Source organism: Barbus barbus (genome assembly GCF_936440315.1).
Source record: "Barbus barbus genome assembly, chromosome: 34".
Lineage (NCBI taxonomy): Eukaryota > Metazoa > Chordata > Actinopteri > Cypriniformes > Cyprinidae > Barbus > Barbus barbus.
In genome coordinates this window covers 8,158,228-8,179,345 of record NC_136762.1, presented here as the reverse complement: position 1 = coordinate 8,179,345, position 21,118 = coordinate 8,158,228, and the positions used below count along the sequence as shown (strand labels likewise).

Genomic DNA, 21,118 nt, shown 5'->3' with positions numbered 1-21,118 from the left:
TGAGACAAATTATTTCTTTGTCATTTATTCATTGAGAAAAATGATCCAGTGTTACATATCTGTGCGTTGCAAAATTATGTGAATCTTTGCTTTCAGTATCTGGGTGTGAGCCCCTTTTGCTGCAGTAACTGAAGGTAAAGTTTCTTGTAAATGCTGATCAGTCCTGCACAATAGCATGTACTGTAGGAGTTTTAGCCCATTCCTTAGTGCAGAACCACTTAAACTCTGTGATGTTTACATTTTAATTGGATTAAGGTCTGGACTTTGACTCAGCCATTCCAAAACATTAACTTTGTTTTTCTTTATCCATTCTTTGGTAGAATGACTTGTGTGCTTGGGGTTGTTGTCATGCTGCATGACCCACGTTCTCGAGACTCTGTTCTTAAACAGATATCCTAACATTTTCCTTTAGAATTTGCTGGTATAATTCCGAATTCATTGTTCCATCAACGATGGCAGGCTGTCCAGGCCAAGATGCAGCAAAACAGGCCCAAGCCATGATATTACCACCACCATGTTTCACAGATGGGATGAGATTCTTAAAGGGGTCATCGGATGCCCATTTTCCACAAGTTGATATGATTCTTTAGGGTCTTAATTAAAAGTTTATAACATACTTTGGTTAAAATGTTTTCAGTAAGACATTCTAGTCCCTGTTGCTTTAAATGCTAATGAGCTCTGCTGACCCCGCCCCTCTCTTCCGTGGAGTGATGAGCAGACTGTAAACTTCAGCCATGAAACTGGTTAACAAGCACATTATTAGGAAAGGCGATTTTCATTTTGGAGAACAGTGGCTTTCTTCTTGCAACTCTGCCATGCACACCATGGTTGCTCAGTGTTCTCCTGATGGTGGGCTCATGAACATTAACATTAGCCAATGTGAGAAAGGCCTTTAGTTGTTTAGAAGTTACCCTGGGAACTTTTACAACCTGGCAGACTATTAGACGTTCTGCTTTGGAGTGAGCTTTGTTGGTCGACCACTTCTCGGGAAGGTAACAGTGGTCTTGAATTTCCTCCATTTGTACACAATCTGTCTGACTGTGGATTTGTGGAGTCCAAACTCTTTAGAGATGGTTTTGTAACCTTTTCTAGCCTGATGAGCAACATCAACTCTTTTTCCAAGGTCCTCAGTAATCTCCTTTGTTCGTGACATGATTCACTTCCACAAACATGATCAGACTTTGATAGATCCCTGTTCTTTGAATAAAACAGGTGACGTACTGACATTTGATAATCATTGGCACTGACTGAAAACACCTCTGCACAGACGGACTCTAATTTCACCTTTAAATTAACTGCCAATCCAAGAGATTCACATACTTTTGCCACTCACAGATATGCAATATTGGATCATTTTCATAAATAAATGACAAGAAGAAAATATTTTTGTCTCATTTGTTTGATTGGGTTCTCTTTGTCTACTTTCAGGACTTGTGCGAAAATCTGATTATGTTTTGGATCACATTTATGCAGAAAAATAGAAAATTCTAAAGGGTTCACAAACTTTCCAGCAGCACTGTATATATAATAAATACATCACTAGATGGCACTGTTAATTTCTTAGAGGACAGGCTCAACATGATGCCAATTCTGGACATAATAATAATAACAATAAACTATTATTATTATGAAGCTGTTCTAATAAATACTTACGTAATGTGTTCATTAGTATTACTCAAAAAAGACTCCAAAAATAATTAAATGCCATTGAAATCATTACATTATTATATTGCATGGCTTAATGACACCAGATTGGTACTAGATTGGTGTATCGTGAGCTTGATAAAGTTAACAATGTTAGGTTTATTCCTCATTATATATCAATAGTTCTTTGTTCGCAATTCCCTCCAGTTTCAAGCACACAGACCATTAGTCTCCTTTGTGAGGGCACACAGTATGCAGTTGTGTGTGAATATCATGGGAGTTTTGTTTCCTGTGCTTTGAAAACAAGAGCGGGGCTGTACCTCGCTAATTGGAGGCAGTCGAGCTGAAATCCTTAATTAACTGTCTGAGCATCACTGAAGTTAATTAGAGAACACGCTCACCTAAACCACAGCTCATGACATGTAGAAACAAGGACAATACATCTAATACACATCAGCGGTGCAAATGCACAGATATCTTTGCAAAACACACACAAAAGCAAGCACAGACATGCAGACTTGTTTTCTTATTAACGTGTTCGCAGCTCATGTTACAAAAACAGCTTTCTGGATTCAGTAGCAAGGGATCCTGGAACAATTAGGAGCTGTAATGCCTTCATTTGTTATGCAATTATAGCTTTTGTTACAGTGATTAATATAAAAATTAAAAAATAATATTATGTTGCCAAGCTTTTATAATCTCCTCCATTATTAATGTAACATCTAATATTAATGTCTGTTCTTGCATGACTGTATAATGTAGTATGCTTAATAATAAGGAATAGTTCAGCCAATAATAATAATGACTCATATTTTAGCCAGAAGTTAAAAACATCCTAAAGATGAATTTGTTTATTACAAACAAGCAGCTTTTTGCTTCACAAGATGTTGTTGCTATGTTGTGGATTATTGTGACGTTTTATCAGCTGTTTGGACTCTCATTCTGACGGCACCCATTCACTGCAGAGGATTCAATGGTGAGCAAGTGATATAATGCAAAATTTCTTCAAATCTGTTCTGATGAAGAAACAAACTCATCTACATCTTGGGTGAGTCAATAAGCAAATGTTCATTTTTGGGTGAACAATTCCTTCAGGTTTTGTTGCTACTCACTGTTGTTAGGATTGTCTCCTATGATATGGTGCCGTCCACTCCAGTACCAGAGCAACAGAGTGGCATCTCTAGATCCCGACACAACGTAGCAGTCACCCCCGATGTAAGACTCTGAGCGTGCCAGACATGTGACCACGTCCCAGTGACCAAACACTATCTGAGTGAGCTTGCCTGCAAACAAACATACAGCATGTACCTTTTGTCCCTCATAATTCAAAGCACAAATTTGAAAACATTAATATCTTGGCCAGTCATTTCATTGTAATGAAAGTGTTTGTGGTATGTATCCAAAATTACAAAAAGAACAATAAATGTATCATAAAAGTGAACTATAAGATAATGTTTCATGAGAGTTCTAGAAAAAAATTGATTTTTTAATGAATCAGTTAACTCGGTTTGAATAACCAATCTAAATGATTCATTCATGATTCAGAGTTCAACTCTGATCCTGACCTGACCAATGGCTTCAGAAGTATAACATACAGTACAAGTCATATGGACTACCATCAAGATACTTTGATTTAAGGTGAGTAAATGATGACAAAATGTAACATTGTGAGTGAATAACTCCCTTAATGTCCAGTGAGTGCGTCTTACCGGTGTCTGAAGAGTAAACACGGAAACTCTTGTCCCAGAAACCACACACCAGGATGTAGCGGTTATCAGCCGTCACCACAAAACACTGAGTGTTGATCTGAATGCTCTGGTCAACCAGGTCAGTGATTTGTCGTTTGTTTGTGCCTGAGTAGTTAGCTGAAAGAGACATGCTTACAGAGTTCTGAAATCAATCGACTTACAAACAATAAAATAAAAGTATAATTTATTGCAATACAAATTCCAAAGTTTGGAGATGCTAAGATTGATGTTTTTTGTATATAAAATGTGCAAGTTCAGCGGTTACCTTCCTTACTAAAGCTAAAGCATGTGGATTTTGTGTCACTTTATTCCAAATATGATGACACTCCCCACATCTGCTATTAAGCAAACAAATGAAGTCTCACCACAAACTCATGCTATAGGATAAATCAAAGCTGCAGTGTCAATTTAGTTGGGATATTCTTCAAAACAGAGCAATAGAGAGACACAGTGTTGCACTTTTTATGGAAACAAATCTACTGTACAAACAGATTACTTAAGTTATGAATGGGATAGAAGAAAGTATTTTAACAACAAAAAAGGTCAAACCCACCAATCAGTGAGTCCATCTCGATGGGGAGGTGATGGGCCTGCTCTAGTGAATATCCCGGAGCTCCTCGGAGACCTACACACACAGACAATAAAAGAAATCAAAAACACTCCATTCGTTCAGTACCTCGAAAAACCCTTCCTCAGTATCTTTGTATTGTTTTTCAGTAAATATATCTAGGTAAAAGTTATGAAATCATGATACATTTACTTGAAAAGCAAAATAACTTCTATTAAGTAAAAAAAAAATAAAAAAAAGACTATGCTTAAAAACTCTATGCTAAAAAAATATCACTCAGTAGGTTATTTAACCATGTATTTTTATGTATTATTGAAAGGCTTTTGTCTTTCAAACTCATTAGAATGCACAAATTCTCGTTCTTATTTGTAGACATTCTCAAACGTTTTGTCATCTGAACCTCTTTCACCTAATATATGTACTTTAAAGGGGTGGTCAATCAGCGGTTCTGTATTTCCCTTTGCATTGAACTTTGAGCGTCGTAACTTTGCAGATGTTTTTTATGCTCAAACACCAACATTACTCACTAAAGTTAAAAAAGTGAAATCATAATCACTGACCCATGAGTACCCCTGAGATTATAAAATAAATATGTTAATAATTAAGTATCACATTTGCATGTTCACAGTTCTCTGACATTGGTTAATGGTCATATGGTGTGCAGGTAAACAAAATATTTCATCTTTTTTAGTAAGTGTATGATTTATTTTAATTTGACATTTTTATGATTTAATTACTTCTTAGCCTTTCATTAAACTCATAAAACCTACTGCAGTTCCTTTACGAACCCCAGTTTGGGAAACCTTGATGTAATATAATGTTTAATGCACTTCATGAATCATGTTGTTTATTACAATCAAAAGGAATATATTTTCTCACTCTTTGTATTTGGTACAAGATTATCCTTTTTAAATCAATGTGATAAATGACTTAGGTCAAAAGTAATCTAAAAGTAATCAAAAAGTAATCTGATTATATTACCTAAAATCTGTAATGTAATGGATTACGTTACCGATTACAATTTTTGTCATGTAATTTGGAATTGGTAATGGGTTACAATTTGTAAGTAATTTACCCAGCTCAGTATGTGTGTATATATATATATATATATATATATATATATATATACACACACATATATATATATATATATATATATATATATATATACACACATATATATATATATATATATATATATATATATATATATATATATATATACACATATATATATATATATATATATATATATATATACACACACATATATATATATATATATATATATATATATATACACACACATATATATATATATATATATATATATATATATATATATATATATATATATATATATATATATATATATATACACACATATATATATATATATATATATATATATATATATATATATATATATATATATATATATATATATACACACATATATATATATATATATATATATATATATATATATATATATACACACACACACATATATATATATATATATATATATATATACACACACACAGGTACATCTCAAAAAATTTGAATATCGTGAAAAACTTCATTTTTTTGTAACTTATTTCAAAAAGTGAAACTTTCATATATATTTTACATTCATAACATGTAAAGTACGACATTTCAAAAGTTTTTTGTTTTAATTTTGATGATTAGAGCTTACAGCTCATGAAAGTCAAAATTCAAGTAGATCGAAAGAAAATAAGTAGATAGAATACAAATAGAAAGAGAGTGCTAGTGTTAGAGGGTTAATTATTTTATAATAAATAAAAGAAAATAAGTAGATATAATAGAAACAGAATAGAGAGTGCTAGTGTTAGAATGTTAAGTTTTTGGATAAAAAACAATAATAAGTAGATAGACTAGAAACAGAATTTAGAATGCTATTGTTAGAGGGTAAAGTTTTTTATAATAAAATAAAAAGAAAGATAGATAGATAGATATAAAAAGTAGATATAGACAGTGCTAGTGTTAAAGGGTCATGTTTGTTTTGTTTTTTTACCATTTTTAAATATTTGTACTGGAAAACAAAACAAAAATCCTGAGAAATGAAATAACTTTTGCTGAGACACCCTCACAAATGTTTTTCCACAGACACCTGCACGGCCGACACAGTCAAGTCCACTTCCTGACCCCGTCCCATATGAAATAAGGGCTTTATGGAGACCCACCAGTCAGCTCTCCATGGTGCTTATTGATTTCTCTCCCTCTCCAGTGTCAGGCAGGCCTGAGCTATAGCACCCTTGAGGCAGGCCTACAGGCACAGACCGTCATTTTGCACTCAGTGTGGCGGCCTTATTATATTCATTATTTGGTGGGACCAACACACACTCACGGCTGGAGAGGGCTGGTCCTGCAGCTGCAGCCATTAGTAGTGTGAGAGAGCGAGGTTGCCACGTTTGGTCCTGACATCACTATGTGTTGCCGTGACAGCTGGGGAGGTGTGAGGCAAAAGGAGAGGCCGTGATAGGCTAATTTAGCCCGTCGCCACGGCGCCTGACCTCTGACCCGCAGGTGAGGGGGGCTCCGGGGGAACGGCTAGTTGGGTAATGTTGTTCACACGTGGCCAAGTGGTAACATGTGGAGTGTTGCTGTTTTTTGTTGCCTTTTTTTTTTTTTTTGATTTGCAGGTGAAATCAAGCTATTAGCTTGTTAGTTAGTATACACCGAGATTCCCACTCACCCACAGTGTTATGCCAGCGGTTGACGGCGAAGAGCCGGCTACAGGTGATGGTGACGACGGCGGGGAGGGTCAGGTGTGGCAGTGTGTTGGCGGCCACGTGAGTGACAGGAGAGTTGGAGGGAAACTTTAGCACCATGATGACATCCTGCTGCATCTGATCCTTAAACATGAGCGGACTCTGCGGAAGGAAACACTGTTGAACAGAGAAAGCAAAGGAAGAGAAGGATGGAAAAGAGGGGGGAGGGAGAAATAGACGAGGAGAGGTTGTTAGAAAAGAGGAAAGAGGTAAAAAACAAAAAAAGAGTTGGAAAACAGAGGATAGACTGTGTGTGGTAGTTTAGGAGGAGAGTCAGGGAGAAGATTGAGGAATACTTCAGCAAAAAAAACTATTTATATATATAGTCTGTAAGATTTTTTTTTAAAGTCTATTATGTCTATTATTTTCACCAAAGCTGCATTTATTTGATCAACAATAAAATATAGTTATTTTAAATATTTAAATGTGCATTTATTGTTTTCAGGTTTCATCGTCAAAACGTTTATGCTTTTTATTAGGCTTAGCTCCAGCGATCGCTGGACGCCTTTGTCATAAGTTATTATTATTACTTCTCTGAGTCTGTTTTGGATTTTAAATGCGAGAGCGCCCTCCGGCTTTGAGTATGAATAAAACATACAGTGCAGGAGAGTGTTTAGCGCTCCACAATGTTCACATCGTTTTGTTTAGGAATAAGTATATAAGTACACAAATACGAATTAACTGAAAACCTGTTTTACTCTGATTTGAGGAGCATTTCATTATGGACATCTTTGGCAACCACAAACTTTGATGGTGAAACTTATAGCAGTAGGCTGCACACAATTACTCAGAAATATAAACAAGCTCTAATTATAAAACTTGTATTGACAGCATTATAACATTCACTTTGTAAGCTCCAGTCTAATTGTTATGACAGATTCTTGATTGAGATGGGAATGATTAGTATTGAAGTGTGAGGACTTATATGGCCAGTAGAGAGCACTGTTCTCTTGACACAACTATCTGAGGAGTCTGTGATGGAGTTGTGAGCTCCTGTAAGTATGGCAGGCCTGTGTGTCATGTAGAGCATGTGTGTGTCTCTGTGAAGGTTGTTGTACACAGAACCAGTGACTACCTGCAAGTAGCAGCAAGTGAGTGCAAGAAAGGAGCATACTACAAACTGGATAAAGCCTACAGTACAATTACATAGAGGAAATCAATGGAAATGGCCTGGATTTGTTCATGTGTGCGTGTCTGTGTGTGTGTGTGTGTGTCTGTGTGTGTGTGTGTGTGTGTGTGTGTGTGTGTGTGTGTAAATATATACTTTTTTTTTTTTCATTAAAAAAAAAAAAAAGAAAAAAAAGGATTTGATTAGATTTTTTGTTCTTGCGTTCAGGGGAGAAAAAAAGCTTGAATATTGTGAATATTTTTTTAATTCTTTCATTATGGTTTCACGAACCATCTAAACAAACTGATTTACTTTGGCCTTACCAACACTACATATGAGAGCAAGCAAAAAGCAAATGATCACTGTATTGCTCGGGTTGTGTGTTCTATACAACAATACATTAAAAACAGTGATTAAGCATTTTGTCCCTGGACAAAGTAGATTTTTACTGGAAAAAACTGTAACACAGTTAAATTAATAGATCTGAAATGTAGTTACAATAGCACTAACTATTTTAATGCTTATAACACTGCAGATTGAGCTAAACTACAACGTGGCTACTGCAAAAGTTCTGGACATATGGATGAGAGACTGTTGTGCTGGGTTTTGGGGAACGGTCCGAAGGTCAGGCATCACTGCCCTTGTTTGAAATAATAACTTCCCTACTGCCGGGCAGAAAAAAAACCCACCACAAATACGCACACACTGATTTTATAACACACTCACACACACGCTGTTCTCACCAGGTGCATGGCGGAGCTACGGGGAGGATGTGGCTCGATGAGCAACTGAGATGGAGTCTGTCCAACACTTTGGATCTGAGCCTCGGTGGCCTGCAGCAAAAGAGAGAAAGATACAGAGGAAAGAGAGAAAGAGAGAGACAGAGGGAAGTAGGAGAGAGAGAGAGAGAGCGGGCTGTCAGTATCGATACACATCAAAGTGATGGGTCAATGCATTACTTGACAATGCAAGCAAACCCCCCTTCAGTCCAGCCTCACCATGGAGGGGTGATGGTTAGTGACCATGAGTGGGTGAGTGAGTTCCAAAACCCACCCCAAACTACCCCCACCCTACCCCCTTCAAAGCCTGCAGAGTCATCCAAGTGTTAGTATGGAAGAGACAAGCCTTTCCTTATTAACATGCTTCAGTTAACCGTTCCCATTTCCAGGAGCAGGGCCCACGTACAACCCCCCTTCGGCAAGCAGACGTTAACCTGGACTGACGCACAGCCAGGACTGCGGCAGAACCCTCCCTCTCAGATGTTATTGTGCCCGAGACAAAGGGCAGAAAGAGCACACACACACACACACACACACAATGTCTAACAATATGCAATAGGAACTAATAATAGTACTAATACTAATAATGCACTAATACTAAAGATCACAAACACGCCGCTCGAAAGATATTACCGTAATGTGAATGATTACATCCTTTTTTGAGTCTAAAGCACACTTATAAATCATTACGATGTCATTTATTTTTAGGCATTTAGAAGATGCTTTATCCAAATGAAAAACATCAGAACTTAATAAAGAAGCAAAAATGTCATAGTGCTGCATTATCAAGTTTCAAAAGTAAGCTAAAGTTGTACAGAAGCTAGAGTAGAAGTTGTATAAAATAAATGTACAAAAATAATCATATATCGGTAATAATAATAATAATAAATTTTATTTGTAACGCACTTTATATTCACACAGAATCCCAAAGTGCTACAGATTACAGCAAGAAGAAACATTAAAATAAAAATGTAAAAAAAAAAAAAAAAAAAAAAAAAAAAATTCATTTAAAAGCTTTACTAAAAAGGTAAGTTTTGAGACCACTTTTATATAATAATCTTATACTCACTATATGCGGTAGACAATTCTAATAATCCTTATTCACAAGTCTGCCCAATGTTAATTGTCAATTTTTGCAAAAATCACTTGAATTAGGAATTAAAAAATTACAATCTGACATTTAAATTTCTCAGATTTTAATGCATGTCACAAGTTTGACATGCATGCAAGGTCAAAAAACACTTTCATTGTCTTATAATATGCATTTTTTTTTTTTACCTTAACTTGCTCAATGCTAAATGCAGAGCACAAATTCTGAGTATGGGTCACACACCACTCCCCTTTCCCCTTTCAACGACTCCCAAACGATTCGCTCAACGATTCATTTTTCCAAACCCCGCCTATGCGTGACTCTATCTGCGGTGATTGGTCCGATTGGTCTCATTTTCATTTCATCTCGCCTGTAATGCCTGATAAAACAGCATTTGCGAGTGCAGTGCTGCTTTGTGTACAGCATTACCGGAGAAACAGCTATTTTACCGCTCCAAAAGTGACACCTAGTGGCAAAGAATGAATTTGCATTTTCATTCAGACCAAAGCGAAAAGACCAACAAGTGGGCGGGCTATATGCTAATATTTCATATTGACATCAACATGAAACGGCTTGGGATTCGTTTTAAAAATGACTAATTTCAATGATTCAGAGTTGACTCTTTCTTTTGAGAGACAATAACTTTATACACGATGCACTTTCAAATTAAAAAATTTGCAGGATGTTTTCATTCACTTCCATAATCCATAATCCAAAAATCCATAATAGGGGTATTTTAAATTCATACACACACACACACACACACACACACACACACACACACACACACACATATATATACATACATTTATTCAGCCATGATGCATTAAATTAATAAAGTGACAGTAATGACATTTCTAATGTTACAAAAAAATATATTTTAAGATAAATGCTCTTTTGAAGTTTTCATTCATAAAATAATCATAAAAAAAAGAAAAGTCTGTTTCAACACTGATAATAAATATTTATTGAACTGCAAATTTGAATGATTTCTGAAGGATCATGTGACACTGAAGACTGGAGCATTGACTGCTGAAAATACATTTTAATATATATTTAAATGAAAAAACTGTTATTTCAAATTGTAATATTTCACAATATTACTGCATTTTTGATCAAATAAATGCAGTATTGTCGAGAGAATTCTTTTATAAACATTTAAAAAATTGTACAAACTTTTCAACAGTATTGTACTTTCGGGAATTTGACGTGCTACAGTCTAACATGTTTTAAACCCTTTAAAAAAACGTTTACTTGACCTAATGTTACTATTACACAATAAGATTTAGTTTTGCCTTTTATGTGATATGAGCCATAAACTCAGATGAAGAGTAAAAAATCGTTGAAGGACAGAAACCCATTCATCCTTCACTCCACACACATCCCTCACGTTATGTAACGCTGACAGACGCATGTCGCCGTGTGTTGGGTATTGATAGGCTGTGTGTTTGTGTTGTTTGTGTATGTGTGTGGAGAGTGTGCGTGTGTGCCACTGTGCACGGTAGCATTGACAGACACCTACAAGCTCCCCTCGGCTGTTCTGAGGCTCTGATCCCATCAATCTCTCCTTCCCGTGTGGAGCGCCTCCCACAGTCTAACAGAACAGCTCTCCCTCAGCACTCTGAAGCCTGGACACTTGTGTCAGATCAAACGTCTGATTTATCCATGTCACCACACCGGCCAGATCTGCATGTTAAACTTGCCACATGATCTGCACTGCAATAAATGATTTTCTTACTTGGTATGTCTTGTCTTCCAGTAAAAATATCTACAGTATAAACATGCCTAAATCAAGATACACTTAAGAATACAAGTAGACTTAAGATATTATGTCTTGTCTGAAAAATGTAGCAAAATGAAGTGATTTTAAGCTAAAAACAAGAAAAAAATATTTGCCAAAGGAGTAAGAAATGTAAACTTCATTCAAAGGGAAAACAAGATTTTTTTTTATGCAAAAAATGAGAGAGAGAGATGGAGAGAAAGAAAAGAAAAGAAAATATATATTTTAAGATATACTTTTCTTATAATATCTTATGTCATTCTGCTTTTCAAGTCTTGATTTAAGAAATAAAAAATATTTGTTTACAAAATTAGAATTAGAACCATTCTGAATTTCTTATGTTGCATTCACAATGTTTATACATATTACAGTTTAAAGAAATGTGTGATATTACATGACTTCTAACTTCGTATTGTCTTTTAATTTTTTTGTTTTCCATTAGTCTAAATTTGTTCTCAATAAATATCCTATTTCACTTACAGATTTAAAATGGTGTGCAAATATGATGTTTCACACTGACTTCAAAGCACATTGAAAGCAGTGAAACTAACCTGCAGAATTATAATCATTAGTGCAACTGAGATGAGAGGAACCGAGGATAGTAGTTCTCACTGCAATATTTCAAATAGGAACAGATCATCAAACTTCAACGATATCATCTTGGCCTGACCCTGGTGACAAATTCGACACAAGCAGAGCTCTCACGACTCAGCGCAATCACATTTGGTAACAATTAAATGTCAGTCTGTGCTGCTTTACGATGCTGTCTGTCAAATAATAATGCGCTCACATTATAGCTATTTTAGGTTCGACTCAGGAACAGGGGTCACAATGTCTGCTCAAATAATGTAATCTGATCTGAAGATCTGAGAGAAACAGGCAGCCATGTGGAAAGTATCACTATATTTCTGCCTTCCAACAGTGAGGAAAAAACGAGGGGAAAATTCCTTCTAAAAGTCCAGAAATATGAATATAAATGGTCCATATCAAGAACAATATCTATACAGTACTGTTTAAAAGTTTGGGGTCAGTTCGATTTTTTTTTTTTTTAATGGAAAGAAGTCTCGTATGATCTTCAAGGCTGCATTTATTTGATCAAAAATACAGTAAAAACTACAGTAAATGCAAAATAACAATTTTCCATATTAATATACATTAAAATGTCATTTATTCCTGGCAAAGCTGAAATTTTAGCAGCCATTTCTTCAGTCTTCAGTGTCACATTCTTTCTAATATGTTGCCTTGGTGCTCAAAAAACATTTCCTATTATTATCAGTGTTGAAATCAGTTGTGTTGCTTAATATTTTCATGGAAACCATATTACATTTGATACAACCAAGATACAAGTATTATTAAACTGAGTGTAATGTAATATATATAAAAATATATATTTTTTAATCTTACTGACCCTTACTAATATATCTAAGAATTACAGATCAGTACTTTAACATCCAGAATGTAATGTCCAGAAAAACATCCTGCATTTACAGCAACGTATAACATTGTACCTTGTTATACATCCAATTCTGAGAGGTTATGTCTAGAGTCAAAGCTGACGCTATGGTTATATGAGGGGCACATCCTTTAAATCATCTCAATGTTGTCAACAGACCCACAGTGTTTTTTTTGGAGAAAAACACTTTATCACAAACAGAAATCTGTAACCCTTAACTGGCAGTTCATTACTATAATCCACTTTAAGCCCCTGCTCTTTTCAGCTGATAAGAAACACCCCTTGCAGAAGCTGTGCGCTGATTGTCACTGCCAGAGGCATAAGCCGCCTCCACGTTTAGATGGACATAAAACACCCATCATAACCTGCGACATGTCAATCAAAGCTTCATCTTTGGGTCGGGATGTGCAAGTATGTCAAAGCTCTGATGTTCATCTCAGGCTCTTAGAGAACCATGAGGATTTTTCAGGTTGTGAGTTTAGTGATGGAATGTTAAAAAAAGAGCTAAAACATATCAAAATGTTTAAATGTTCACGAAGGCCTGTGTGGAATAAAGCGCTCTAAGACATGTTGACACTAAGGCTGATGAGGCTAAAGTTCTCACCACAAAACTATTCACACCATATTTGATGCGAAGTCTTTCTCTTAAAAATGTTCAGACTTCGATGAATCATTTGAAACATTTGGCATCCAATGAAAAATAAAAAAAAAAAAACTATTAAGAAAAATTATTAAAATAAATTATTATTATTAATACTACTACTACTACTACTACTACTACTACTAAATATTAACAGACTTCAAAAAGGCATAAAAATCTATGTAGACTTTAAAAATAAATAAATAACAATAACAATAAAAATATAAAATTAAATAATAATCATTAAAATAAATATAAACAGACTTCAATAAAGTACTAAAATAGAATAATAATAATAATACAATCAATAATAATAATTATTATTATTATTATAAAATAAGTATAATTCTTCAGACTTGGAAATAGCTTTTTTCTTTAAACAACAGAAAATAAAAATTATTAAAATTAATTATTATTATTAATACAACTACTAATAATAAATAATAACAGACTTCAATAAAGTACTAAAATAGAATAATAATACAATCAATAATAATAATAATAATAATAATAATCATTCTAAAATAATAATTCAGACTTGGAAATAGGGAGTTTACATCTGTTATTTTAAACAGGAAACTGTGCACCTTCCTCTCGTCTTTTCTTACACTGACATGCTCTACTCATTTGTGAACGTATAATTAAAATGCTTATTAGTGATGGATAATAATTCTCAAGCAGTGCTATTATGTTTACATGCAATACAAATCTGAATCAAAAGATTGCTGGCATGTTCTTTATCCGCAAACCCTGCCAACTAGAGTCATCAACTGCTGCCATTTTGATTTGACTCTGGAACGAGTTATGACCCTTAACTCCAGAGTTTGACATTTTAAGGCCGTAATTGCAGTGCTTAATGTCAGAGCTGTGGATGCACCTGTCACTGGAGAATGAATCAATAACCTGAAGGTGACGGTCACATTTCTGAGCGAGATACCATGAGCTGTCCTCCCTCTCCTGTTGAGACCGAGAGACCTTAGAAACGGTAGTGAATTTAGCACACTTGAGGTCAGTAGATTTTGTCTGTGAGGTTATTCCTTTAATGTTTTGAGCTCAAGGGCCATTGATTAACTTGCAAAAAACTCCTTCATGCATTTAACAAGTCAAGTTGAGGCCAGCTTTCCTCAAGTGTCTGAATGCCAGTTGCCAGGTGCTTGAATGACATAAAAAGCAATATAGACTTTATTAATGTACTGAATGGAACATAAAGGCTTCTCAAACTCCAGGACTGACAAATAAAAGCCGGTTTTCTGGCTCTTCCGAGGCTAACAAACTTTGCTGTCAGCTACCATTGCTCTGGAGTGCTTGTGAAGAATGCGGCCACATGAAAGAAACATAATTGCTATTGTCTGGAATGTAGAGCCGAATGATGAAAAGCAAAGCTTTCTCCATATTGTTTGATAATTAGCCCCCCTGTTCCGTGAGTGATTTGCATAGTGGTCACTTGACAAATAAAGGCAGTCCTGGAAGTGACAGTATATAAATGACTTGTTTTGCAGACAGCAGATGGTGGGTATCACAGGGAGCGGGAGAGATAGAGGGAATGAGAGCGAGAAAAAGAGGAGGAAGGGAGGGAGGAATGGGGTACATACGGCTGCAAACACGCTGCCTACCAGCTGCTGCTGTTCAACTGGAGTCATATCCACAAACACAATTAAGTCATTTTCAAAACTTCCACCAGTCAATAAAGAGTATTTTGGGAAAATCAATAACATTGATTTACATCGTAATTGCTTGATGAACTCAATTTTAGTAGGTAACCGGAAAATAAAGAAATACTACTATTTCATGTCAAGTAGTGTTTTTAGATTAGTCTACTGAATCCTTAAAACTAAAACTTTTTAAACTTTGTTTTGGATAACTGAAATAAAGCTGAAAATTTTTATATTATCTACATGACCAAAAGTTGTTTGGGAGGGTTTCAAGAAAAAATCTCCTAGCTCATCCAAAAACAAACTCCAGCATATTCAGTTATCAGACACGACTGGAACTTCAAATGAGACTGGCTTCTATGGTCAGATGAAACTAAAAAATGAGCTTTTTAGCAGCAAACACAGGGATAAAAAAGTACCCCATGTGTACAATGAAATATACTGCTGTATTTTTGATGTTGTGGGCCTATATTTCTGCTGGAGGTCCTGGACATCTTGTTTAGACACATGGCATCATGGATTCTATCAAATACCAGCGGATAAAATAAGTGACTGACTCTGTTAGAAATCTTATAATGGGCCATGTTTGGATCTTCCAACCATACAATAATCCAAACACAAACCTCAAAAACAACACAAAAATGGGTCACAAAACCAAGCTTCTGCTATGGTCATTCCAGTCCTCTGACCTGAACCCAACAGAAAATGAGTGAGGTGAACTGAAGAGAAGAAGCATCAACATGAAGCTGTGAATCTGAAGGATCTGGAGAGATTCTGGATGAAGGAATGGTCTCTGATCTCTTGTCAGGTGTTCTCTAACCTCATCAGGCATTATAGGAGATAATTTAGAGCTGTTAAACTGGCAAATGGAGGTTTCAAAAAGTATTGAAAACAGGTGCATCTCAGAAAATTAGAAAGTTATTTTTTTCTTGTAACTTATTTCAAAAAGTGAAACTTTCATATATTTTAGATTCATTACATCTAAAGTAAAACACTTCAAAAGTTTTTTTTTGTTTGTTTTAATTTTCATGATTAGAGCTTACAGCCCATGAAAGTAAAAAATCAGCATCTCAAAATATTAGAATATTTCCTAAGATCAATAAAAAAAAGGATTTGCAAAACAGAAAAGTTCATGTTCTTTAAAGTATGTTCATTTATGCACTCAGTACTTGGTCGGGGCTCCTTTACCACAAATTCCAGCATCAGTGAGGAATGGCATGGAAGCGATCAGCCTGTGGCACTGCTGAGCCACTAATGTGCCTTCAGCTCGTGTCTGTGTTGTTGGATCGACTGTTTCTCATCTTTCTCTTGAAAATATCCCATAGATTCCATATGGGGTTCAGGTCAAGCATGTTGGCTGGCCAATCAAGCACAGTAATATCATGGTCAGCAAACCACTTGGAAGTGGTTTTGGCACTGAGGGCAGGTGCTAAAGTCCTGCTGGAAAAGGAAACCAGCATCTGGACAACCACACTGGACTTCAAGCAGCGTGGATTCTGTGCCGCTCCAGTCTTCCTCCAGACTCCAGACCTTGATTTCCAAATGAAAAGCAAAATTGACTTTTATCTGAAAAGAGGACTTTGGACCACTGAGCAACAGTCCAGTTCTTTTTCTCCTTAGCCCATGTAAGATGCTTCTGACGTTGTTTCTGTTTCAGAAGTGGCTTGGTAGCCCTTTTCCTGAAGACGTCTGAGCGTGGTGACTCTTGATGCACTGACTCCAGCTTCAGTCCACTCCTTGTGAAGCTCTCACAAGTGTTTGAATCAGCTTTGCTTGACAGTATTCTCAAGCTAGCAATCATCCCTGTTGCTTGTGCACCTTTTCCTACCCAAATTCTTCCTTCCAGTCAACTTTGCATTTAATATGCTTTGATACAGCACTCTGTGAACAGCCACCCCTTTCATTAATGACCTTCTGTGACTTACCCTCTTTGTGGAGGGCATCAATGATTGTCTTCTGGGCCATTGCCAAGTCAGCAGTCTTCCCCATTATTGTGGTTTCAAAGAACAAGAGATACCCGGAGTTTATACTGTAGGGATAGTCGTTTAATGAAACTCAAATGTAAATATTCTAATATTTTGAGATACTGGATTTTGAAACTCATTTGACACTCAAACTCTAATCATCAAAATTAAAACAAAAAAAACTTTTGAAGTGTTTTACTTTACATGTAATGAATCTAAAATATATGAAAGTTTCACTTTTTGAAATAAGTTACAAGAAAAAAATTAACTAATGACACTAATTTTCTGAGCTATACCTGTAAAATGGTGCTGTTAATTGTGGCCAATGTGTATTAGAGGAAAACATTTATTTCGTAATGATATTTCCCCCCATTTTAAATTCTTATTATCTAATGAAAGGTTAGATTTTTTTAATTTTTTTAAATAAAAGATCAAAAGGATGCAGATTAATTTTCACAGCCTTCTTTGATCATATTTACCAAGGGTGCCAATAATTCTGTATATATATATATGACTGTGAATGCTCAATTGTGCACTATTTATGCTATGGACATATGTGGTTTATCGTGGAAATGATTGCTACTACTTCTCTCTATATGATCAAATTGACCATTTTTGTGGATGATAAAACAAGCTGAGAAAAAAAAAGTACATTGATGAAGGCTCAGAATGGCATAGACTTGGCATGTGATGGTGACTTTGCATTGGGCAAAAAACACTTTCAAAAATCTGTCTGATGCCTTTAAAGGCACAGACATTATCAGCTGTAAGTAAAGTATTCATTTGTACCTACAGTTTTATGGTTACCACTCTTTACTTTTTCAGACGATCCAAAGCACATGACTAAGCAGTTTGCGTTTCTCTTTCCCAGAGGACATATTTGCATGGCAAGATCTGAATGACACATACTGACAGTCAGATATGCAACTGAAACTGGGTTCATTCATGCCTGAACGGCAGTTGACGAATGCTGATATTGCGAATCGTACTCCATCGGTTTTTAAACCTGTTGCATCTGAAATCCTTAAAAGAAAAGCTAACTGCAAATATATCAATTTAAAAACACCCCACACAATTTAGCTATATAATGTCAGCATAGACAGCAGTCCATCTAGTGGTGACATTTATAAAGCGTTTTACCTGTAAAACTGCATAAAAAAAAAAGATGTTAGCCACAAATTCTGAAAGCCTGTTGCTGTTTTCATGGCAACGCCGCTATGGCGACCTACCTCGCGCATCGGGGGATCACTGGCGAGGCTGTCGAGGTTGACGGAGCCCTCGTAGGTCAGGTGGTGAAAGACGTTGAGGGCGCGTGCCGCCTCAGGCCCACGTTGTTTGTAGCCAAAAATAAGGTCAATCCACTGGTGCAGCTGACACGACACAAACTCGCTTTCCAGGGCCTGTCAAAGAGAGCGGGGCAATTAGAGGTGAAAGGTACACATACACAACATGAACACAAACACACACAGATGTACAGACTCGAACACACATGCACAGATAAGCATACACCCGCTTCTCGATTTAGAAGATGAGATCCACATAAGAGGCCAAAATGTAAATAAATAACTTTATTTCAATAAACATAAATACCTTCTAACATTTTTCATTCAATAAAATATGATAGACACACTCCTTAACACTGAAAATTAACAATATACTCTACATTGACCCTATTTGGACACTTAAAAATGTGTGATTGTTGTTAGATAAAATATATATAGAAAAACATATTGATCAAAAGTTTGGGGTCTGTACTTTATTAAATATTTCTGAAAAAAGTCTCCAAGGCTTCATTTATTTTACCAAAAATACAGTAAAGACAGTTATACTGTGAAGTATTATTACAATTTAAAATAATGTTTTCTTGTTGTTAATGTTGAAAACAATCTTGCTAAATAATATTTTCATGGAAAAAGTAATGATTTTTTTTCAGGATTCTTTGATAAAGTGAAAGTTCAATAGAACAGCATTTATCTGAAAGAGAAATCTTTTTAACATAAATATCTGTAAAGTGTCCTTGCTGGAAAAAAAAAATATTAGTGAATTAAAAATATTAATATATAATATTAGTCATTTTGTTGTATTTTTTGTCATGTTTATTAGTGTATTTTATCATTTTATTTTTTAGTATGTCCATATAATGTTTATACATTTTAATAGTTATTTAATAGTTAATAGTAATACATTTATTTTGTGTATGTATGTATGTATGGATATATACGGATATATATTCAAAGCATCATTCTATTCCAATACAGGCCTGGATACTGCCGTTAACGCTTCAAGATGCACAGAAGTGCTTTATTATAGTTATCAAATCCCATCAAAAACTGTCAAGTGTGTGTGTGGGGGGGGGTGAACAAATAACACAGAATGGCACACAAATACACACTTTTTTTCTCCCTCTCACACACAAACACACCCAGGGCACCGCTGCTGGAATTTACACACTCACTCTCACATCAGAAATAACAGCTATTACCAACAGAGCAAGCCGTGGAGCGCAGGGGCTGAGTTCCCCCCAGGGCATGTCATTACAATCGAAAGTGACACATGCAAAGATGGGAACACTAAGTGAAAGAAAGAGAGGAAGAAATGGCAGGAGGGGAATGGAGAGAGAGGAAGGGAGCACAAAGACAAGGAGAGAAAGAGGGGATTAAATGAGACAGAGAGAAAGAGCAGCAGAAAGAGAAAAATAAAGGACAAGATCTAAGGACAAAATCGAGCCGTAGCCTGTTTAAAAATGTATGTGCTATTCAAAGAACCTAACATACCTAACAGTCAATGCAACAAACCAAAGAATTACATTAAAAACTGATATGTCAAGTCATGTTTTACGTCAATGAAATCGAATTAAAGAGAGCTTTTGAGAGCTATAACAAAAATAAAGTTTCAATTTCAATTTGTACCTCACAAAATGTTATCATATATCATGGTTTTATATATATATATATATCATATATCATCGTTCTGATCTGAGAAAACTTAATAATATGTACAGAAATGAATCGGTGAATCATTTATATGGCCTGTGAATTGTTTATTTACACAAACGGTTTAAGTGGAAAAGTTAACTAGTTAACTTATTCGGAACCAGTGACTTTTTTTTTTTAATCTGAAACTAAAACAAATTAATTTCTTGAATAAATTATTCTTAAGAGTTCTTTTTAGTTACTCAAAGATAAAATAAATAAATAAATAAAATAAAATAAAAGTTAAGAGGAATAGAACTTATGAAAAAGGACTACACTAATTTGCTGGAAGAAATAGAGCCAAATGGATTCATAACATACATGAGGAGTAAATTATAATTATATCAATTATTTCTTTAAAACCAGACGGGAAGTTTATTATATTTTATTTACACCAGCTTTTGTTAAAATTATGAAGATGCTGTATTCTGGTGCACAAAAATCTGAGTTTAACCAGAAAGAGGAAACCAAGCTGTGAAACCTGAACAGATTGTGCACCATTCAAGGCTCGTGTCAAATAGTTTGATATGTCTGAGGTGTTTTGACATCCTCAAGCCCTTTCTTAAGGAAATCTCAATGTAACAGACAGCTACTTGTGTGATCTTTGGATATGTGCATGTGTAGGTGCGAGTATGTGTGTTTCAATAGCTGAATGTGTTAAAGCAGAAAAAAAAGAGAGGCCGGAGGAAAGGTCACCTCCACAAGACACACACACACACACACACACACACACACACTCCAACACTGTCACTGCATCTGAAAAGGTCAAATGTGTTTCCTGTAGTGCACATACACACTTTTTCCTCAGGCAGCATGGGCCACAGCACACCCTTAATACTTTGATATGGCAGAAGTTTTGATACACAATCAGTGGCATTAAATGCACAAACACTCAATTTATACAACATGCAGCATATAAAATTCC

General features: G+C 35.4%; 1 protein-coding gene across 3 annotated transcripts in view; it reads right to left on the bottom strand.

The window, feature by feature from the left end:
* Positions 1-21,118, bottom strand: part of LOC306854604 (neurobeachin-like) — a gene marked incomplete at its 5' end in the record, with an annotated part of 285,564 nt that overhangs the window by 7,667 nt on the left and 256,779 nt on the right. For all 3 annotated transcript variants that reach the window (XM_079392763.1, XM_079392762.1, XM_079392764.1), the window contains 6 exons: positions 2,757-2,927; positions 3,354-3,509; positions 3,946-4,017; positions 6,680-6,872; positions 8,607-8,696; positions 18,451-18,621. In XM_079392763.1, coding sequence (XP_079248889.1) covers positions 2,757-2,927; positions 3,354-3,509; positions 3,946-4,017; positions 6,680-6,872; positions 8,607-8,696; positions 18,451-18,621 — 853 coding nt within the window. The remainder of the gene's footprint in view (positions 1-2,756; positions 2,928-3,353; positions 3,510-3,945; positions 4,018-6,679; positions 6,873-8,606; positions 8,697-18,450; positions 18,622-21,118) is intronic.